The sequence below is a fragment of the Budorcas taxicolor genome, chromosome 14, assembly GCF_023091745.1.
Source record: "Budorcas taxicolor isolate Tak-1 chromosome 14, Takin1.1, whole genome shotgun sequence".
Classification (NCBI taxonomy): domain Eukaryota; kingdom Metazoa; phylum Chordata; class Mammalia; order Artiodactyla; family Bovidae; genus Budorcas; species Budorcas taxicolor.
Window position 1 is genome coordinate 44,080,190 of NC_068923.1, and position 23,955 is coordinate 44,104,144.

General features: G+C 46.3%; 1 protein-coding gene across 1 annotated transcript; it reads left to right on the top strand.

Annotated features, from left to right (window-relative positions):
* On the top strand, positions 1–23,600 carry VXN (vexin). The gene is made up of 6 exons (XM_052652019.1): positions 1–67; positions 5,053–5,108; positions 13,822–13,972; positions 18,084–18,145; positions 21,021–21,112; positions 23,417–23,600. Exons 1-6 carry the CDS (start codon positions 1–3, stop codon positions 23,598–23,600), a joined length of 612 nt encoding a protein of 203 aa, XP_052507979.1.
* Positions 23,601–23,955: the final 355 nt, after the last annotated feature.

Sequence of the window (23,955 nt, forward strand, 5' to 3'; positions counted from 1 at the left end):
ATGCATCAGATTTACAGCTGCAGTGATGAAAATATAGAAGTTTTCACCACCGTGATTCCTTCCAAGGGTGAGTAAAATTGCCCTTGACTGTTTCCTTAATGTGGCTGTTTCGGTCAGAGGGTAAAAGACAGGCACGTGCTGTTTTACTACGTTTACCCTCAGGTCTCTGAGGTCGGATGGCCTCTGTTGTGATGGTGTTTGTGGGTGTTTCTGAAAAGGGGAGAGGGCATGGACGCACATCAGTCATTGAGAAACAATCCATCAAGGGGGAAAGGAGGGCAGTTAAACACTGAATTCGATACTGGCAAAACCCAATATGCTGAGTAAAACTGACAGTGAACCATTGTGTTAGGTAGGAAACAGGGATGAAAATAAAATTCCCAGGGCAGCTGGAGAGAGACTCTTCTCCAGGGAACAAGAAGGTTCCGAACTGAGAAACAGCTGGCTCTAAAGTACGATTTCTCACTGTGCCGTGAAACAGGAGGAGGGAGCCTGCTAGCAGTGATCCAATGAAGTGGTCCAAGAATGCCCTGACCCAGGCTGGCCTCTGCACAGACCCCAGGGCCGCGCTCCCAAACTTAACCTGCAACTGGCACTGCCAGAGGGTGTGACTTTGTAAAACCCTGCTGCTCCGAGGGGAACGGTGTCCAGTCCCAGGCAGGGTTCTGTGGCCCTGGACACTTCCCTCGCCCCACCTGCACGACTCGGCTCTCTGTCCTGCCGCCCCTGCGCTCTCCCTGCAGCCCCTGTCTTGCTGGGAGAGCCCAGGACCCCGGCTTAGCCCCGGGTCTCACTGTCAGACTGAATGAAAAGGGCAGAATGTCTGCTGGTGCAGTGACCCCTCTGTTCAAACAACTCGTTTCTTCTTCCCATATCAGCCATCAAGAGGGCCACTGCTGGGGAGCAGGGAGGGACCCAGCCTGGCCACAGAGAGACAACCAGCAGAACATAAATTCAGCTTTAGACATTTATTGCCAGTTAGTGGGGAAGGAAAAAGAACCGGGGAGTCTGCCCATGTGCTGAAGTTGGGACTGTCTGGAGATTTTGGAAGGTACCTGAAAAGTCAAAGGTGACCCTCTGACCCAGCAGTTCCAGTCCTGTAAATATACATGGATGCTCACAGGGCAAAACTGAAAGCAGCCTACATGTTTTTGAAGAGGGGAAGGGGTTAAAGGTGGTGTCATCAGACTCTGGAAGACCCCACAGCAGTCAGCAGGGATGAACTGGGTCCCTGTGTGTGGACACAGGTCCACACCTAACCTCTCTGGGCCTGAGTTTCCAATCTCGTACAGAAGGAAGAACTAGAACTCATCTCCCAAGGTTAATATGGGGGGAAATGGAGATATAAACAAAACACATAAAGCATCTAGAATAGTGCCCAGCAGGTAGGAAGCACCATAAAATACATCACTTACAGAGTGATTTCTATTTTTATTTACAGAAATGAATAACTTGAAAGCATAACATTGAAAGGGAAATAAAGCAGGCTAAAGATTGTTAAATTTGGAAATATGAAACAGTACTATATATTGTTTATACACACATATCTAGAGAAAAGCATTAAAAAAACCCACAGGCCAGAAAGACACCAAGTTAGTGAGATTAGTAGCTCTGGAGAGGGAGGAAAGTAGAATTAGAGGTAGGTAAAAAGGAGACCAAACCTGCCCTCTCGTTTGCTATTTCTTTTGCATGAGGAGAAAACAAACTGAAAGCATATACAAAAATGCTAAAATGCCTATTTTCTATAAATGCTTTCCATTTAAAAAAATTTTAAGGGAGAAAATCCTCAAAGCTGAATGGCCCTTTTAAATCAAAAACTTATACAATTCAGGAGGAAGGTCATACTTCACCTGAAGACAGTCATTCAAAACAGGGCCTTTGAATCCATTTGCTTAGCAGGCTCATCAAGAGACCCACCACCACTTGTGTGCTGTGTGACCTTGGACAGGCACTCAACCTCTCTGGGCCCAAGTTTCCAATCTTATAAAAAAGGAAGAACTAGAACTTATTTCCTGAGGTTATTGGGGGGGGGGGGGGGCGTGGGAATTGAGATATAGAAGACATGTAAAGCGTCTAGAACAGTACCTGGCAGGTAGTAAGCACCATTAAATATTGGGTTGGCCAGAAAGTTCATTCAGGGAATTTTTCCGTACGATGCTATGGAAAACCCCGAACAAACTTTTTGGCCAATCCAATGCTTCACTTACAATGTAGTTTCTCTCTTTATTCCAGATTTACAGCAATGAATATGCTTAGTCAAAGATAAATACTCAACCCTGAATTTCTTTCTTGCCATTTTTATTCACGGCCACCTCCGGGTATTAAACCAGTCATCAGTATTCATGGTCATGTCACTGCTCAGGAAGCTGTTCTCTGGGAAAGGGATATTTACAGTTTTATATTAGACTGTCAGTGGAAGAAGCCTGCTTCTTCCTACACCTTGATTTGCCTCCTCTCACCTTCTCCAGAGCCTCAGGCTCTCAGTGGGAGAAGACGGTGCCTGCCAGGTCTTCCTAAGTCACTGTTTGTCAGATAGATTCATAACTCTTCATCCCATTCCCACTTTCCCTGCCTGCAGAAATACAGGTTGGTTTGATTTTCTCTAACAAGGGTTATAGTTCTCCCTGGTGTGTCCTTTCCCAAATGCTCCTGTTTACTATATTCAACGTGCAATGAACAAAACATTCACAGAGCAAAATTTCAGAGGCAGAGGCTGTGTTCCACTACCCCAACTGTGTAACCCTAACCCTCAGTATCTACCTATGAAATAGAGTTAATGAAGAGACCCAACCCCACAGAGTTGTTATGAGAAGTGAATAAGGAAAGAAGCCGTCCATCACCTACTAAAGGCCAATGTGAGCCATTATCACACCTATGATTGTATTATATCCCTCTTTCCAACACACACACACACACACACACTGCTGCTGCTGCTGCTAAGTCACTTCAGTTATGTCCGACTCTGTGCGACCCCGGAGACGGCAGTCCATCAGGCTCCCCCGTCCCTGGGATTCTCCAGGCAAGAACACTGAAGTGGGTTGCTACTTCCTTCTCCAATGCATGAAAGTGAAAAGTAAAAGTGAAGTTGCTCAGTCGTGTCCGACTCTTCGCGACCCCATGGACTGCAGCCCACCAGGCTCCTCCGTCCATGGGATTTTCCAGGCAAGAGTACTGGAGCGGGGTGCCATTGCCTTCTCCACACACACACACTGGGTTCAACCTAAATCTACGAATTTTTTAGCTGAGCCATCTTAATTTCTTAGAAAAATATGGCAACAGCAAGTGTTACGGTGTTTAAGTAGTTAAAAGGCACAATACAGAGACCAAGTCTGTAACTGAGGACAAGTGTGTATTTTCACTTCCCAGAGAGAAGGGGAGCCCTTAGAGGGAAAGATTTCACAGGCACAATTCACAGTAAACATAAAAGATAAAAATCTGTGGTTTTACCAAGAAGTTATACCAGAACTTATTTCCTGAAGCACACTAGTGGGTTTAATTCTAGGGTGAACGGCCTTCAGAATAATTCTCTTGGGGATAAACAACAGTGGAGCAGAGTTGGCAAGGGAAACTGGCAGGAGGAAATGGAGAAAATTCCAGAAAGAGAACTCCTGATGGATGTACAGTCTCCTTCCACCTGCCCTTACCTTGCAGAGAAAGAGAATCTTAATAACTACCACTGAAGCCTGGGAACTCACTCTGCCAGGCACCAGGCTAAGGACTTGATAAAGATTAGTCCCTTTAATCCTCACTGCAGCCCTCAGAGGTGCTTCCCAGGTGGCTCGGGGATAAAGAATTCCCCTGCCAATGCAGCAGGTTCAGTCCCTGGGATGCGAAGAACCCCTGGAGGAGGAAATGGCAACCCACTCCAGTATTCTTGCCTGGAGAATTCCATAGACAGAGGAGCCTTAGGACTATAGTCCTGGGGTCTCAAAGAGTTAGACACGACTGAGCATGCCAGCACACAGCCCTCAGAGGTGGTTCTGAATTCCATACCCATCTTCCAGATGAGGACAGGGAGTGAGGATGAGTCACTGACCCATGGTCACAGTACTGGCAAGTGGTCAAGTTGGGATTCACACTGAAGTGAAAGGAGTGGAGACCCCTGGCTCAACAAGTGCCCTGCTCTCCTGGCTTCAGGGCTGCCCTCACTCTTCAGAAAACACCAACAGAGCTCTCACCTGAGCTCTTACCTGACCTCTGACAAGAAGTCATTTCCATTCCAGGCAGGGTAATGACATGGCAGGATTTCACTTCTAAGTCACTCAACATCAATGTGCAAAAGAGATGCCCGGGTATTTCCACTTCCAACCAAATACACACCTTTTCCCAACCAAGGAACTTTCTATGGCTAATGAAACAACTCTGAGTTGTTTCATTGTGGTAAAATGTACATTATAAAAACTTTATCATTTAACCATTTTTAAGTGTTCAGTTCTGCGGCATTAAGTACATTCACATTGTTGTCCAAACATCACCACTGTCTGTTTCCTGAATTTTTTCATCTTCTCAAACTGATGCTCTGTAGTCATGAAACAATAACCCTCCATTCCATCCTTCCTCCAGTCTGACGTTCATCCATGTTAGAGCAAGTTTCAGAATTTCTTTCTTTTTTTTAAGGCTGAATGATAGTTCATTGTATGTCTGTGCCACATTGAGTTTATCCATTTGTTAATGACTCACCTTTGGGCTATCATGACTAGTACTGCTCTGAACTTTGGTGCATTTGATCAAGGAACATCTAAAATTGCAGTTGCATCCTTCTTTTCTTCCCATCCCCCCTCTCCTGTGCCCTGTGCCACTCCAGGTACAAACCCTCTAAGTATTGCTACTGTAGCTGCATCAGCCTCAGGAAATAGGAAATGAAAGTCGCTCAGTTGTGTCCGACTCTTTGCGACCCCATGGACTATACAGTCCGTGGAATTCTCCAGGCCAACCCAGAGATCAAACCCAGGTCTCCCTCATTGGAGGTGGATTCTTCACCAGCTAAGCCACCAAGGAAGCTCTCAGCCTCATAGGTGTTCTCTAAAACAATTCCTTTCTCTCTCTTTGCAGTGACCAGTCCAGCCAGAAGAAGAGTCAAAAGCTCTCAACATCTCTTAACCAAGAATGTAAGAAAACTTCAGTCTTGATCCTTTTTGTTGACTTTCATTTAAAAAGCAATGTCTAGCTTCTTCACATGCCCTACTCCATTCACGCTCTTAACAACCAGAAAGGTTTTCGGTAGCCCAGGTTGCTGCTGTGTTGTCCATTGTCCACTTAATCAAAACAACTGACAAATGTCAACCAGATAACAAAAAGCTCTGAACCGGACTCACTTTTGCATCAGATAGTTTTTGTTTTACATATACATTTTCTTTTCTTAAACAGAATCCATGATTGGGTACAGCATCCTTGATCTAGGTGTTCCCCTATTGTTGGCATTTGTAATATTCCATTTTTTCACTATTATAAATAGCAGTGCAACAAATTTATTTGTACAAAATACTCTTGGGGGTTAATTCTGTGATGCATAGGCCTCAAAGTAGAATTAACAAGTAAAAGAAGAGTTTCACCCACCCATCATTGGCATTCCTACTACTGTGCTAAAATGGACAATATAACAGTGATTTTTAAAAGATGCTTTCTGCTTACAGTTTTGTCCCATATTACCAGGAATTCTGAACAACTGCCAGGCTTCCAACAATGCTATTCCATTTACCTCCAACCTCACGAACATTTGGCTTTCATGTTTTGGTATTATTTTTTGCTACTTTAATAAGTACATGCATTACCTTAAAATTAGTTTACATGTCTTTAGAGCCTGTGAATTTCTCATTTTACTTACAGATTTCTTTACAAAAGCTTTCAATACATCTTTGTACTTAAAAAGATTTATTTTCAGGGCTAATTGTTCCCTCTTGGTTACACTGGAGTTTCTATTTCTATCACAATTTTTTTGTAGAACACCATTTTCATTTTCTAAGGATCTCAATTTTTAAAATCCTATTCTCCATTAAAAAAAAAAAAACAAAAACAAAAACTTTTTAAGTGTCCTGGAAATGAGATTAGGTTTCAGTCATTGTTTTATATACTTTTATTACTTTTTAAATTTCTAAAGCAGTATGTTCCCATTACAAAATTTCAAACACTAAAAAGATGTAAAATATAGTATCAGAAAAATCCTGAGAAGATGAAGAACACCGTGGTTAGGTATGTAGATTAGAGTCAAACTACCTGGTTCTTATCCACTTCCTAGTTTTAAATCTCAGTTCTATCCATTTCTAGCTTTGTGACCTTGGGCAAACAGCCCCACCACTCTGGGACTTGACTTTGTTAATGTTAAAATGGGGATAATGGGAGAATATGTCCCAAGAACTATTGGAAGGAACAAATGATTTAATACACATGAAGTCCTCAGGCTTTCCTGGTGACTCAGACAGTAAAAGAATCTGCCTGCAATATAGGAGACTGGGGTTCAATCCCTGGGTTGGGGAGATACCCTGGAGAAGAGAATGGGAACCCTCTCCAGTATTCTTGCTTGGAGAATCCCATGGACAGAGTTACAGTTCAGAGGGTCACAAAGAGTTGGACATGACTGAGTGACTAACACTTTCACTTTCTTTCAAGTTCTCAGTCCAAATCTGACACATACTGAGCATTCAATAAACACTAGTATTTGTAAGTGAAAATTTCTCATATAACAATATACAGTTACCACACTTTATTGCTCAATAATGTTGTTTTGCAATTTACTTTTTTCACTAAATAAATTTTAAAATCTTTACATACCAATTATCACATACAGACCTTCCCCATTCTTCTTAGAGGTTGTATGACATTGTATGAATGTACTATAATTTTTCACTCAATCCTAATCTGAAGTTTTCTAGATTATTTAACCAAATCATCAATAAACGGGGTTTCTGCATTTTTCCACTAAAGTAGTGCCACAAGAAATATTCTTGAATGTATTTTTATGCTCTTCTGCAAATGTTTTTGAGGGTAAATTCATAGATATGAAAATGCTGGGTCATCAAACCAACACCTTATACTTAAATTTACACAATGCTGTATGTCAATTTTTAAAAAGAAAGAAAATGCTCAAAGGATATAAACACTGAAAAAATTTTATGAAGTGAAGTGAAGTGAAGTCGCTCAGTTGTGTCTGACTCTTTGTGATCCCATAGACTGTAGCCTACCAGGCTCCTCTGTCCATGGGATTTATAGCCATTGCTAAATTCCTAGCAACTGTTCTAAAGTACTTTTACCACAACAGCTAAACCAATACTATATGGCATCGATGTTGTTATTCTTTGACAATCTGATAGGTGAAACTATTTTAATTTGCATTTCTTTAATTATTAACATCATTTTTCATAGATTTTGATATTTTCCCCTATGAGTAAAAGACATGTCTTTTGCTCACTTTTCTGTTACTTGTATATCCCTTTTTAAAATGACCTTTGAGAATATTTTTATATATTAAGAAAGAAAGGGCTTTTGATGGGGTTTTTTTGTTGTAAGGCAAGAATTCTTATTTCTCATGATCCCTAAAAAGTTAAGCCCACAATCTAGAAAGAAAAGTGCTCTTTTTTAATAAAATTATTTATTTATGTATTTTTGGTTACACTGGGTCTTCACTGCTGCACACGGGCTTTCTCTACTTGCAGCCAGCAGAGGCTACTCTCTAGTTGAGGTTCATGTGCTTCTCGTTGTAGTGGCTTCTCTTCTTGCAGAGCATGTGCTCTAGGCCCTCAGGCCTCAGTAGTTGTGGTACCCAGGCTTGGTTGCCCCATGGCATGTGGAATCTTCCTGGAACAGGGATCAAATCCATGTCCCCTGCATTGGCAGGTAGATTCTTAACCCCTGGATTACCAGGGAAGTTCAGAGCTCCTGAGTTTCAAGAAGCAGCAGGTGTCCCCAAAAATGGAAAAGGGAGGGGTTGTCTGTAGGTAATTTTGACTTTGAGAACAGATTCAAGTTTGGCATTATAGATGGTCCTCGATGTATGATGTCTTGACTTTCATGACTGCTGTCTTTACTATGGTGCCAAAATGAAATGCATTCGGAAACCATACTTGAAATTTTGAATTTTGATTATTTCCTAAGCTAGCGATACATGGTACAAAATACTTTCTTGTGACACTGGGCAGTGTAGCAAGCCACAGCCTTCCACCAGCCACACAATCACAAGGATAAACAGGATATACTTACAGCCATTCTACATCCAGACAACCATTCTGTTTCTCACTTCCAGTACAGCATTCAACCAATAACATGAGACATTCAATACTTAATTATAAAATAGACTGTGCGAGATGATTTTGCGGAGGTTGATATAAGTATTCTAAGCACATTTAAGGCAGGCTCAGCTGTGATGTCTGGCAGATTAGTTGTATAAAATGCATTTTGACTTATGATATTTTGGGGGTTTTTATCAGGATGTAACTCCATTGTAAATTAAGAAATATCTGGACTCTGGATTCATGACTCAGGGAAGATCCTTTGGGAATTAGGAATGTTTGGTTCTCAACCAAGTTCTTGCCTTGAATTCCTATCCGTAAACAATGTTTGTGTCTGAATCACTGCTTATACCAATGGCTACTAGCTTTATAAGGACAGAACTGTGATGATAAAATGGAAACTAAATCATACTTTTTAGGAGGTATATAGGGTCCTAGGGAAGAAATTTCTCAAGGGATTCAGAACCTAAACAAAGAAGACAACTCTCCACGGTAGAGGTGAAGCCACACGGGCATGAGGTATAGGAAGCCCCCAAAACATGGAGCACTGCCTCCTGGAACATCCAGTTGACTTCAGCCAGGCTCTATAACAATGGACTTGAATCTGAGCAAACTCCAGGTGACAATGCAGGACAAGGGAGCCTGGTGTGCTGCAGTCCATGGGGTCACAAAGAGTTGGATATGACTTAGCGACTAAACATCAAAACTCCATAGAACCAAGCTCTCAGCTTTCCTGGGAATGGAAATTTCTGAGAAAGACTGCTATGTTTATAGTTTATGAGTCCCCCTCTCTAAAATATTATTACTTTGAGAAAAAAATGACTCAAGTATATGAATACATATAAAAAATTGCTTTTGATTTAAAATCAAATAAAACAGAAGTTAGGATCTTGTCTTCAAATATGCAATCTTCCTACAGGTAAGACAGCTTAATAACACTCTCTGGCCTTTGAGCTCTCCTCTGAATTTCTGATTTCCCTTAACTGCCTGACTCATCCTCTGCTCATAAAACTCACATTCAGCCATACATTCAAATTAGAAAAGACAGGAAAGGTCTTTTGCAATTGCTCTTACATACCAGCATTTACGACTTTTCCCTGAAATTCTTATTTGCATCTAGTCTCACCCCTTGGGCTATACCATACCATGTCAGTTTTCCTCCTTTACAAATATCTCTTTCCTCTCTGACTCATTCTTAGTGCCGCAGTTTCTCCCTCTGTGGACCACTCGTAATTTACATCTTCTTCTACAGTCACACACTCTCCCTTCTCTAGACAGTTTTGGTAGTTTTCTCCCCTGCACCCCCTCTGATTCTTAGGCAATGTTATTGACTCTGATGTTGGGAAAGATTGACGGCAAAAGCAGAGGATGAGATGGTGGGATAGCATCACCGACTCAATGGACATGAGTTTCAGCAAACTCTGGGAAATGATGAAGGACAGGGAAGCCTGGCAAGCTACAGTCCATGGGGTCACAAAAAGTTGGACACGACTTAGCGAATGAACAACAACAACAATTGACATTCTGATTATCCTTGATGCTATAGACAACATAAGAGTAGCTTAAAAGAATAGATTCACACTAAAGCATGGGTCAATCAGGCCTCTCAGTTCAGTGGAGCCACTGGCACCAAGATTCACAGCCTGTTCATAATAAGCAGTGGCACCACCACAGAAAAGATGGAAGAATAAGACTGCAAATGTCACTTTCGCCCCAGATTTCAATCTTGTGGAGAAGGGCGGATCTGATTTTTCTTTCTGGTGATCTGATTTTTTCAAAATGCACCATGCAAACAATTTGCGCTTGAAAATTCTTACCTGGATGTCAGCACTCCCTTAAGACTCATGAAACCATGGTCTGAACCTTGAAGACACAGGGCTCCCCTTGGCCTCACCCTCCCTGTGTATAAAATTAGAAAGTTGAGCTAGAGCTTTGTTATTGATCCTATCAGCCCCTAATGATGATGATCCTCCATCATCTAGGTCCCACCTGTCTTTATGACTCCCTACCTGCCCCCAAGGTCTCTGACATGAGCCAATCCAAGAAGCATCAACTTACCAGATTATAGCTGTTACATGAGTTCATTGTCTACTTTCAACAGGCAATTCTCTAACCTCAGAAAGGAAAACCCAACATTAAACACTGGTCTCCCCTTCGCCCCTTCCCCAGTCTCACCCCTGTGCTCAGATTGCTAAACAGCGTGCTCTCAGATCGGTTTGTTCTAAAACTAGAGGCAGCAAGGAACTTAAATTGGGTCCTTTAGACCAGAGAATAAGCCAGACTGTTGGGAGCCTTCAGAACCAGCTGTCCATTCCCTGGCATGGGCCTAACACACTGTCCCAAGGCCTCTCAGAGCATCCCAGACTGTGTGGCGTGAGACACAAGCACAAGGCCAGCTGAGAAAGGGAAATCTCCTGAGGTGAGGCCTCTCCTCTTTCCTTTGCTGTGTTGGCATCCTTCAGGGCCAAGAAGATAACCTGCTGAGGGCCAGGGCGCTAGGTTGTGACCTGGGAAGAACCCAGCCTCATCCCCACCCCAGGAAACTTGCATCTAGCGGGGCTCCCTTCCCAATAGCTGAAGCCTCTGCATTCTCTCCCTCCCCCTTCCTTCTCCCCCTCTCCCCTCCACAGTGCAGAGAAGGGACTGCAAAGCGGGCCTTTCTTGTTCTTCAAAGGGAACTTTTTTTAAATTAATTTATTTATTTTGGGCTTCCCTGGTAGCTCAGCTGGTAAAGAATCCACCTGCAATGCAGAAGACCCTGGTTCAATTCCTGGGTGGGGAAGATCCCCTGGAGAAGGGATAGGCTAGCCACTTCAGTATTCTGGGGCTTCCCTGGTGGCTCAGATGGTAAAGAATCCAATTAAATCATTTTAATTGGAGGATACTTACGCTACAATATTATGATGGTTTTTGCCATACATCAACATGAATCAGCCACGGGAATCCTTTTCTGATAAGGAAATGCTAGGCTGCCCCCTGGACTTCACAGGCTTTCATGTCCTTACTTCCTTCTTCTACAAAATGGGTTGGAAAACACACCAGTTTTTACTCCTCATTAGAGGAATGCTGGGAGAAGGAAAGTAAAATCTAAAATACCTGTGGACGGGGTCGACAGTCAAAGGTCTTAATGCCAGTAACAGGGCTCACATCTCTCCTGTTTGACCTGGAAGGCCACACTCGGGGGGGACCCATTGCTTCTGTAGGGTCCGTGAGTGCTGCCCCAGGCTTGCTGGAAATCCAGCTTGCTAGAAAAGGCTTGCTAGAAATCCAGCAGAAACACCTCCCTTCTAATCATTTAGCAGTTTATAAACATGTCAACTCAACATACTGTACCCCTCAAACGTATACAACTATATGTGTCAATTATGCCTCAATAAAGCCAAGGTGGAAAAAAATATTTAAAATTATTAGGGAAAAACCCCACTTCCAGCAGTGCCTAGAGGAGAAAGGGACCTAGTTTTAAATGGTCCTGAATTATCATCAGCTTTCTCCAAAGGCATAAAATAAATGAGTCTAGTTCCCAAAATGGGCCTGAGAAGATTTAATTTCCTAAGCCAGATATGACTAAATTGGGGATAAATTAATTTTCTAAGCAAAGGACTATTTGTGATAAATGGAAGCAAAGAATGATAGCTCCCCTTCCTCACTGGTAAGGAAACGGACAACATGAGGGAAGAGCCTGCTGTGTTCTTGAAATCTCTGTGAACGACCAGCAGTGACTGTGCCCCAACCAGCAAGGATGATCCAGAGAATGACCCCATCGCATGTAGTCTCAAAGTACCAGACCTGGGGTCTGAACGCCTGTTTGCATGACCCCAAATGGAGATTCATCTTCTTCATCATTAACAATCTGATAGGAGAAAAGACAACTTTGTTTTAATTTACATTTAATTATGGTTGTCCAGCACCTTTCATGTTTACTGGCCACTGGTATGTCTATTATCAATTGCCAGCTGGTTTCTGGCCCCATTTTTCTATTGTTTTTTTCTTTATTGATTGGCAAGAGTTTTATGTACACAGGGATAATTCCCTATCATCTGTAAAAAATGCTATACTGGACCATACTCTTGTGTTAGTTTTTTGTTTTTTTAACATTCATCTTTGACCTGTCTGATGCTCATTTTGGTATGAGAAGTGTGGTCATGAATCCACTTTCCCTAGTGGCCTGATATTTATTAAAGGTCCAAATTTCCTCCACTAAGATAAAATATCACATTATAATATTTAAAATTCAGTCTTATTTGCTTCAGCTTCAACCACAATTGCTTTTTGCAGACAACAGAGGAGAATTCATCAAAGCCTGGACTGTAAGGGCTGAGATAGGTCCACCTCACTAAGATACACCCCGTGCCAGGATCTAACACAAACGTGCCCTCTCAGTATGTCTGTGCAAGGAAGAAGCAAGTGAGCAAGAGAAAGAGTGAATCCAAACTTCAGAGAGGCTGCTGTGTAATGCTGGAGGTTCTAACCTGCTTCACGGGACTGAATGAGCCCACTGTCATTTGCAGCTATATATAAAAAATAGGCAAGATAAGACCCAAAAGCTGTCAAGATTCCCTTTGTTACCTCACCCCCAAATTAAGATAAAATATAGCACTATTTATCTCAAAGTTTTACATTTAAATTATCTCAATAATTTAAATATTTTTGTTTTAATTTTAAAGGCCCATCTTGGTGGACCCTGATAAAAGTGGTATTCTTCTTACTTTTCCCCAAACAACTATTCAGCAGGTGATCATTAGTGAAAACACTTCAGCATGTAGCGCTCTATTCTAGCTTGCCAGAATTTCCACTTATCAGCCACAAGTCACTGAAATTCATGTCACAGCTCCACCTGACACAGGCATTCTGCAAAGTGGAGGAAGTGTGAGTATCCAGGAACCATGCCGGCTCCACTTGCCAACAGCTTCTTTCTTTTTACAACCAGGGTGTCAGGTGGGGCCCAAGTCCTCTCCCTCGGTCTCTCTGATGGAGCATCCAAAAAGCCACGGTCTACATGAACAAGGGCTCCCACTGAGATGCAAAGGCTGCAAGACCCCAATTTCCAGAGCCATCCCCATTTCAAATTGTTGTTTTTGTGGTTCAGTCCCTCAGTCGCATTCGACTCTTTGCAACCCTGTGGACTGCAGCATGCCAGGCTGCCCTGTCCTTCCCTGTCTCCTGGAATTTGCTCAGACTCATGTCCACTGAGTGGGTGATGCCATCCAACCATCTCATCCTCTGCCTCCCCCTTCTCATCCTGCCCTCAATCTTTCCCAAGAGTCTTTTCCAATGAGTCAGCTCTTTCCATCAGGTGGCCAAAATATTCCTGTCCTGTTGTTAAACCATATTTGGCTCTGAGGCAGGGAGCCGGCCTCTACTGGGGGGCCTGAGGGCCCAGGCTTCTGACTCTTTGAAGGGACAGCTGGTGGGGAACCCTCAGAAGCCTCATCTTCCTGCTCCGTGGTACCCCTCGACTTGCTGGAGTTCAATACAACGGCTCACTGTCTCCGGCCAGTCTCCCTCAGGTTTTGTCACTGCTCCCCACAACAGCTCCAGCAGTTCCATGTTGGCACAAGGTCCCAGGCTTGGTGACTCAGGTCCTTCCTCCTCCCCTCAGGTGGTGATCGAGTCGGACCTCTACGCGCCTCGGCCCCTGGAGCTGTTGCCGCACCGCACCGACCGCCGCGACGGTGAGGGCCGCAGGTCGGGCCGCTTCCAGAACCCGCGGCTGCAGGGTCCCCATCCCGCCAAGACTCCCGCCAGGCCTGGTAGGTGCATCCCGGCTCTGCGGTCCGTGGGACCTCCCTGAGGGGCAGTGACCCACTTAGAGCGGCCGCCACGGTGTCTGGGTCCTGGCTTGGCTTTGCTCCCACCACGGCGCGGTCCTCCATCAGGCCAGGTGAGCGGTGCACCTGTGGCTGGGGTAAGGCCGCCGCCTTCCGCAGTGCATGCTGGTCCCGCTCTGAACGCACCTGCTCTCGGCCCCACCCACCGCCGCACCGCAAAACACCTTCTGCCTTAAACCACTGGCTTCTGGGTCTGCCTGATGAGCAAAGATGCTCTCGTCTACCACCTAGCTCCAGAGGCAGTCCTGCGGGATTCAGGAGGAGATAAAAATCACTCTATTCTGGGGGAGAGGAAACCGGTGTAGACACGACTCATGAGGTAAAAGAAACTTACTTCATACAGCATTATGCTGTATGTGTGTGTGTGAAATTATACAGACTCATCAACTGCCATCTTAAAATCCCACTATTTTAAATTTGAATGGCTTAAACTATTTCAACAATTTATAAAAAGAATTTAGAGACAAATTTGTTTTGAAAGTTGGAAAGAGTCTTACCTTCCACACTATTTTTAAAAATGGTTCCCACTCCAGCAGTCAAATAGGAATCTGTGTCTAGCTTGCTGAAGTCTTGATTGTGTTTTGCCTTTAATTCCTGGTTTAGTTTATTTCTGTTATGCCCACAGCCTATAGTTATTCATATTTCTAACTCCATAAATACTCAAAAAGTCTTGGACGTCCTTTTCAAAGCTTTGGAGTGTCAACTAGTTTGTATTTTACAAGAACTGAAATTAGACTCCACCAAGTATGGCTTTTCATCCAACCGTCTTCCCTCTTTCCTCCTTCATAGATCTTAGACTAGATCTCTAAAGTTTCTTTGGTCACAAACACACTGATCCTGTTTTTACGAGCCTAAGTATGAGAACCCATAAATCAAGCTATATTCTCTAGTTAAGTGATTACATATATATCTTTTTTACAGAAAATGAAAGCATGAGGGAAACCACAATCTGCCTTGCAAATTAAGAGGAGATAATTTTTTTTTCTCTGTCTATATATAAGTGGGTGGGTGGATGGGTGCCTGTTTGTAGAAAAAAAGAATACCTTCTCCATAAAATCATAAAATGAATTTACAGCCATGTTGTTCAGACTTTAATGTACCAGAGAATCACCTGGGAATCTTGTTTTTATACAGAGCCTAATTCAGGACTGAGTAGGGCCCCAGATTTTGTTTCTAATAAGCTTCCAGATGATGCTGCCAATGTTGACCCAAGACAACATATTGATGACCAAGGATTTAGAGATAATCTGATGGGTGGTTCTCAAAGGGGTGTCCCAGGAACAGCAGAATCACCTGAGAACTTGCTTGAAATGCAAATTTTGGGTCCCACCCAAGACCTGTTTAGTCAAATTCTGGGGTGGGTTCAGCCATCTGTCTTAACATGCCTGCTCCCCAGTGATTCTATTGGACCCTGAAGGTGGAGGCCCACAGATTTCTGCAAGCGCCCCCTGTGGATCTACAGGAGAGGAAATGGAAACTAGCTGACCTACCGCAGGTCACACTGCTCATTAGCAACAGAACTGAGATTAAATCTCAGGTCTCCTGGTTTCCCAGCTAATTGCCTCTTCCCCTCCAGAGAATAATGTCTTCCAACTGTCTAGTTTCAGGGGCTCCTTTTCTCCCTAAGCAGCCTGTGGAAGCCTGGACTGGAGGAGAGAACACTAAGTTATGAAATGAGGAGACTCTGCCCGACATGTGACAGTCAGCTCATGCAGGGAATGTGCGAGTCAGGTTAAAAAAAAAAGACTGAGCTGGGCATGGATTCAACTCCCTCAGCTCCCACAATCTGACAGATTCCAGGGGAGGGTGAGAGGGAGGGAGGGTGTCTGAGTCAAAGCCAGGCCCCAGTGCTCTCCCTCGGAAAGGCTGGGCACCGGCCTCAGGCACAAGTCTGCCATCCTTCTGTAAGAAGGACATGTGTTTTGGGGATCTGACATCTGGAGACCTAGTTCTCTCCTGAGCTACAGGAGAAGGCTCCTGGGTTTGCAGCCTTCTCATGTAGCAGAAATATGCCCTGAGGAAGCTTAGACATAGCAGGACTCTGAAGGCAGAGGCCCAGCTGAGAAACCCTCTCAGCCTGCAGCCTTGAGCAGGTGAAACTTAGGTGCCCAGGAAAGGGGACACCCCACCTCCTGGGCTGGTGGAACCTCTCCACCAAGGTGGCCTCGGACGTCTCACAATCAACTTGTTCAAACGTGATTGTCTTCCACCTTTAAACCTCTCTTCCTTTCTCAGCTGGGATCACTATCCATCTTCCCAGCAAATCGCTGGGGTATTGACCCCAACCTCCCATCTTGTCCTCCCCCACCCCTACTCCACATTACCAACCACTGACAATGTCAGCTTCTACATAGGTCTCGTCTCTTCTTGGTACCAACCTCAGGCTACCTGGGTGAGACTTCCTTCATCCCTGGTGTGTAGCAGCCAACCTTGGTCCTCAGCTACCAGGCCCTCTCCCTCCACAAGGCTGCTGGAGGGTCCTTCTACAGCAGAATCTGTTATCCCTCTGCATTAAACACTGTGTCCTCTCATCCCCAGCAGCCCTCCAGGCCACACCCAAGGCCCTGCAGGACCCAGTTCTCTGCTCCCTCTCCAGGGCCACCTCCTGTGACACTCCTGTCCCCGCCAATCCATATACAGAACAACCCTGAGCTGTGACCACTCATTATATTCTGTTATACCCTGGACTTTCCCTGACACTGTTCTGTGGATTGCCCTCCCTGAGTCTCTCTGCCTGAAAAACCCCTCCCAGAATGGGTTACAGGTTCCCTCGGTCAAGTTTCCCTAGCCCTGCAAGACAACCAAAGAGGTCAGCTTGCCATTCCCTAAGTCATCCTCACCCAGCTTCATCATAATTGCTGTGCATCTTTAAAGACTGCATTTCCTCACCTATTATTATGTCTGCCTGTAAGGACTTCCCCAATAGCTTAGTGGCAAAGAATCCACCTGCAGTGCAGGAGAGGCAGGAGATGAGGGTTCAATCCCTGGGTCAGGAAGATTCCCCTGGAGGAGGAAATGGCAACCCACTCCGGTATTCTTGCCTGGAGAATCTCATGGACAGACGAGGCTGGTGAGCTACAGTCTAACAGTCCATGGAGTCACAAAGAGTCAGACATGACTGAGCACAGCACACTGGAGGAGGAGTGAGGATTGTAGTGAGGATTAAATGAGATGATGTTCATGTGTCCTACACTCAGCACAGCACCTGACACAGTAAATACTGAAAAATACATGCTACTGTCATCACTTATGCCAGAGCATGACGCATCGTGGTCTGATCTTGGTAGCCTGTGACTACATTTTATTGGCATTGAGATGTTTTCCTTGGGGTCATGGGCGTGTTCTCTATGCTATAGTCTGATAGGATGGGGCTCTGCCAGGAACATCTGCCCCAGGAGGGACTCCATCAAAGGCCAGCTTCCCTCGTGCCCATCACTAGCTACTCAGCTCAACACCTGGATTCCCAGAAGCACGGGCCTCAGAAATGAAGGCACAGAAAGAAGGCTCCCACTTATACATCTCAGGCCAGTGTCTCAGGACACTGATAACCTCCAATCCTCCCACGTTATGAGGAAGGCTCATTTTCACAGAGGTGCATTCAAGAGCGCAGGTTAAATGATTCATCCCAGCTGTAAAGAGTTAACTCCTGATAATGTCATGTGATATGACTCCCTAGGAAGGAAGGAGGAGCTAAAGGCACGTCCTCTGGGGACCTACTACAGGCAGACCCTGTCCTGAACACCTTCACACATGTGATCTTGTTAAATCTTAGTTCTAGCCCCCTGAAGAGTGCCAGTAAATATTTTTGAATATTTACTGTGTCGGGCGATGTGCTGAGTATAAGACACATCAACATTGTCTCATTTAATGCAGATGACCCGCTCGACAGTCGCTCCAATCCTGACCCTAGTTTGCCACTCAGTAAAAAGGCCCTTAGAAATTCCTACATTTGTGATTTGATTCGCTAACAATATAATTGATGCAGAACCAGAAGAGCACCACCGAGTAACATCCCCTCCGTTCAACTTTGCAGTGGGGACGTCAGAACCCAAATCAGCAAATCTGTGTGGGAATCGAACATATGGCAAAGCTCTGGTAAGTAATCTAGCCTGGTTAGCTGTATCTTCCAGGCTTTAAACATCTCACCCTATCTGTGCCATGAAGGGAGAACAAGTGTCCTCTGTTCCAGGCCTGGGGATTATGAGAAAAGGGCAGCTGAGGGTTCTTTGCTCCTAAAGCCTGTCGACTAGTGGTACACCACTGGCTGCTGCTCTCTTTCTTGCCTTATATTCAGCTCTCAGGCAAGCAGAAGGTATCACCTAGCAGACATCTCACACAGGGCGGGGGAGGCAGTTTCTGTGGTAAGTCCCCGCTGGGTGGAGGTGCCTGGCCGATTCCCAGAGGCAGCTATAGGGGTAAAGAGATGCAAAGGTCTCGAGTTCAGTGAAAGCACAAAACACCATCATCTCAGAGGGAACCCTGAACCGCCTCCCCCGGGAGCACTGAGGCAAGTGTCGTCCACTGGCGTTGCCCGAGATGGCTCCAGTTGACCAAGGTTTTATATTTTCCCCTGGCTCTGTCATGGTATGCGGGCTGCCCAGGAGAGGGTGACCTTGGGCGAGGTGGCTCGTGGCGGCCAAGGACACCTGAAGAAGCCAAAAGCCCCCTGCGGCGCACCCACCCCCTAGTTGGATGGCTTGTCCTTTCCTGAAGGGGGATCACATTGTGCGTGTCTGGGTCTAGCTCAGCGTCACCCTGTGAAAACACATCTCCCTCATCATCTTCCGGGCAGGAACGTGGGTACCCTCAGGGTCAGCAGAGAAAGGGTGAAGTGGTGGCTGAAGGAGAGGTCAGCTTGGGCGTCCTGGACTCTGTGGGCATCAGATCTCAAGACTCATGCATCATGAGAACTAGAACAGACTGGAGAGAATGTCTCAGCCATCTGCTCGTCTTTATGGAACAGACTGGGCAGAGATGTGAGTGCTTTGCTCCTGGTATGGACAGGAAATCTAATTCAATTATTTCATTTGGGTCATCCCTATATTAGGAAAATTGCCCAAAGGGCAGCGATGGGACAATCAAGAGCTCCCTGCCTCAACCCGGTACCCAGGGGCAACCCAGGGTGGTTTGGCTATTGCCACAAAGTGAAGGTTGTCAGGCTTGACAGCTTGAACCACTGCCCTCAGCGAGCCCTGGCTAAGGGGAAGAGGGCAGTCCATCACGTTGGATTAACTTGCCCCCACCCTTGGAGAGGTAGCTGCAGTCGGGAAGTCAGAGAGAGAGGGGATGGGACAGGGTGGTGATGGAGATGTAACCACAACAGAGGGGCAGCAAGAGGGCAAAGCGGCAGCATGACTGACCCTTTCCTCTGGGCCTGAGACTTTGGGGCTAGGGTCCTGCAGCTCTTCTGAGGCCCACTATCCCAGGGTGGGAAGAGCAATTCAGAGCCCACACAGTCAAATCTGATTGGACACTAATATGCGCTGGAGGAAACAGGATGGAGGACAGAGGGGGAAGAAGTGATTTTTCTGGCCACTGGCACGACCAGAGGGACAGCTCCCAAGAGGCCACAAGGTGGCACAGTGGCTCTGCCCACAACCCTGGGCCAGGCCGGAGAGCAGGGGAAGGTGGATCCTGGTGTCCTTGACCTGGAATTTTCCAGCAATTCCAGGAATGTAGTGACCTTAAGCCTTCCCTGGGGCTTGGGGTGGAGGAGCAAAGGGGAGATCCACTGACTGAACAAACTCTGGACCTGGCCCTGCTCAGGCCCCCAGTTCCTTCTCAACTCAGTACATGTTTCTTGAGCACTCACCACCTCCTTTAAGAGGAGAGCCAGCAAAGGGTTAAGTCCCAGACCCTGATCCAGGCCAATCCATTCCTGGGGAGACTGCACAAGCAGAGGAAACAGAAGCGTAAAGACACGGAATTGGTGGGTTGCCAAAACATGACACACAGGGATTCAGTGCTGTGAGGACAAGCGACGCAGATAAGTCAACTTGGGCACCACCCTAAGGGAAGACTTCTTGGAGGAAGTGGCCTTGAAGGGCAGGCAGAGATGAGGCTCAATCCAGAGAGTGAAAGAAGGGTTGGGTGAGGATGCAGATTTGTGGGTGAGCACCAGATAAGGCAGGACCAGCCCCGCTGGGACATGTAGGGCGAACAGAAGCAGATAAGGGGGAGTCCTGTTTTGAGGAGCCTTAAAGAGCAGCAGATAAAAAAATCTGCCTGCAATGCAGGAGACTCAGGTTCCATCCCTCAGTCAGGAAGATCCCCTGCAGAAGGAAATGGCAACCCACTCCAGTATTTTTGCTTGAAAAATCCCATGTACAGAGGAGCCTGGCAGGTTGCAGTCCATGGGATAACAAGAGAGTCAGACATGAAAGAGCTACTAAGCACACATGCATGAAGCAGGGGACAGAGCTGACTCAGTCCGCCCTCAGTGGGGAGACCCTGTGAATCTGGGAGGGGCCTGGGGTGTGGGGCAGGTCTGGTGGGAAACAAGGAGATCCTGTCCCGGGGTGACTGGCCCTGAGGCTCAGTGGAGGAGAATGTCACTGCTCTTGGCCACATTTCCAAGTGAGAACCTGCAGGATTTGACAACAAAGTAGACACAGATCATGGGGGAACTAGGGGGGCAGAGGCCTAAGGCTGGAATAAGTTGCTCACTTTCACATTTCTCTAGGTGAGTGGTTCCCAAAGTGGGGTCTGGGGACCAGCAGCAGTTGAGAACTTGTTAGAAAGGCAGCTTCTCAGGCCAACATCAGAACTACTGAGTCAGAAGCGAGGGTGGGTCCAGTGCTGCATTGAATGCCCCCCTAGGGAAGCCTAGGGCCCACGGCGGAGTGAGGTCCATTGCCCTAGGTTGATGCCAGTTCAGCAGCTTAGCCAATCAACGCCCTTGCCAATGGCTCCAGCCAGTGCGGGAACTGGGGACAGGGCAACAACCTCACTCTCCCTTCTCACAACCCAGATGCCTCCAGTGGCCCGGATCTCCGTGAAAGCCCCCACGGTCCTGGAGGCGGCAGCCCCGGGCTCGGAGAATGTAGCTGTGCTGACCAGAGGGTAAGTGCTGTGCCTCCAGCAAGCTCCCAGGGGTTCCCCACCTGCTCCCGTCCTGTGCAGAAGAGTAACAGGTGGCCTGGCTGACAGATCCCGGAGAGATGCTATAACAAAATCCCTGCAAGCCATAAACGACCTTCTAATGAGGGCTATAATCCTGGGTCTCTGTAGCACTTCGTTGACTATTTCACTAGGATTAAGCTCAAGTGTTTTTGATGGTTTCTACTTTATTACCGCCACTCTTTAGACCTGGAGAAGTGTCATTTGGGAGGAATTTTGGTTAATTAAGTAAATTAATCACAGGGCATGGAGAAGGAACTGGCAACCCATGCCAGTATTTTTGCCTGGAGAATCCCATGGACAGAGAATCCTGGTGGGCCACAGTCCATGGGGTCTCAGAGTCCAACACAACTGAGCGACTAACACACACACACACACACACACACACACACACAATCACAGGCCATACGCAGAGGCTCCTGAAATGCCTCACACATTAGGTTCAGGGCCCCTGCCCAGGTAAAAAGTACATAAGATACAAAGGTTTCAAACCAAATTTATGACCTGCCTGTTACTATTAAGGTTTCCCTGGTGACTGAGCGGTAAAGAATCCGCCGGCCAATGCAGGAGACAAGGATTCGATATCTGGATTAGAAAGATCCCCTGGAGAAGGAAGTGGCAACCTACTCCAGTATTCTTGCCTGGGCAGGCCCATGGACAGAGGAGCCTGGTGGGCTGTAGTCCATGGGGTCGCGAGAGTGGACAAGATTGAGTGACAAAACTACAACAACAACGTTACTATCAACTCTGCTCATGAACCAGCAGCTAGAAGAGCCGGAGCAATACCCACACCCCCAAGGACCACCCCACTGCCTTCAGTGGAACACTAAGAAGATAGCCACACCCCCACTACAATCCTCCAGACTTGGAGGGAGCAGGAAAGTGGCTTCAGGGATGACAAAGAGTGTGGGCTCTTGACTCAGTTCTGCCTGTGTGGCTGGCACTGCTGCTGACTTGCTGTGACTTCAGACAAGTTATTCAGACCTCTGTGTCCTCATTTCTTTAAAAACAAAACCAAAAAATGGGGATGATTATAACCTCTCGAGGGGTTATTGTGAGAACTGGATGAGATAATGTGTGGAGACCTTGCACCAATGATTGCATCATTTTTCAGGAACGCGAATGGGAACGACACATGCCTGGGGACATGTGACATGCTCACAGATGAGGGACCATGGGCTATCATAGCAGCCCAAGGGGTGCACACCTTAAAAGCTGAGGGAGTTAAAGGAGGACCAGGCCAGTGTGAAGCCCTTTTAGATGAAAGAATGCAGTCTAGAACAAACAATAAAAACTAATTAATCGACATTGAGATGTGATGAGAGAAAAGTATGATTTCTTTCTCTTTTTTTGCCACACCTCAAGGCATGTGGGAGTTTGGTTCCCCAACCAGGGATAGAACCCACAGGCGCTGCATTGGAAGCACAGGGTCTTAGCCACTGGACCACCAGAGAAGTCCCCAAAGTATAGTTTCAATTGCATTAAGTTCTGGTAGCAAGTTGTTCTGAGCAGGTAAGGCTGCTGCTGACGGCTGCAGCAAACAGCAAACATGAACCCCCTCAAGAAATGAGCCGTTTGCCTCTACTGCAAAGCGTTCTTCTAAATGGCCCCTTTGTCCCTGAGTGTAGATATTCTCATGTCATTTTTTCCCTGGACCCTGGCTATAGAAAAGAAAACAACGGCCACTTCTTTCACTAAAGGAGAGCAAGTGAGGAGGAAAATGAATGTTTATTGAGGTCAACAACGTGTCGGATGCTTTATACAGTCTTATTTCCTTCCTCACAAAACCCCCAAGAGTTAGATAAAATTATCTCCATTCTACACGTGAGGAAACTGAGGGTGGCCGAGGTCAAGTCACTGAGGTCATAGAGTAAGTGGGAGCCAGATTCAGCCCCAGGGCTGATTCACTTTCAAGAGCTGACGCTTGGTGACGTCTGACCTTTCCAGCAAAATCGTTCAGGTTGAGGGGTGGGGCAGGGGTGGGAGAGTAGAGTTTGGAACAAGAGCAGAACTTAAGATCCATGTGCCAGTGGACCCAGGTCCACCTCCTTCCCTTCTGCATGCAAGGACCCCCTAGGGTAGGGTGAGGGGTGTCATTCCTGCGTGAGGCCCACAGTGACCTTCCACGTGGTCACAGGTCATAAGGGCCCAGGAGGACCAGGGGCTCCAGCTACACTTGTCGGGGGGCAACAGTTAACAGGCTCAGCAGAATGACCACTCTCCCTGCCCACCTCGGCTTTTCTGTAGATCCAGACATCTCAAGAAGATGACTGAAGAATTTCCAACCCTCCCCCAGGGAGCAGAAGCCTCCCTCCCGCTAACAGGAAGTGCTCCCTGCGGCATGCCCAGCATCCTCCGGAAAATGTGGACCAGGCACAAGAAGAAGTCTGAGTATGTGGGAGCTACCAACAGCGCCTTCGAGGCTGACTAAAGATGACACCCACCCCTGCACTGGCCCCAGTTCACTGCACAAGGGGAGGAAACTTCCAGATCGGAACTGAGCCACATACTCACCTCTGCTAGTAGCTGGCCCACGTGCCATCACCCTCCAATACTAACTCATCATCCTGGCTGAGGACATGGGACAGAAACCTCCCTCGAAGGCAAAAGGAAACTGTTCCCTTCTTCGAATCGATAAAGCCGTTGGTCTCAAAGTGACTTTGGGAGGTCATCAAGTTTATATCCCTATGTTTAAGTAAAATGGCACCAAAATCAAACCCACTTTCCCAACCCATTTTAAAGACCTCCAAGGAATCAAGCAGACAATTCCTCAGTCTTTCTTGGGA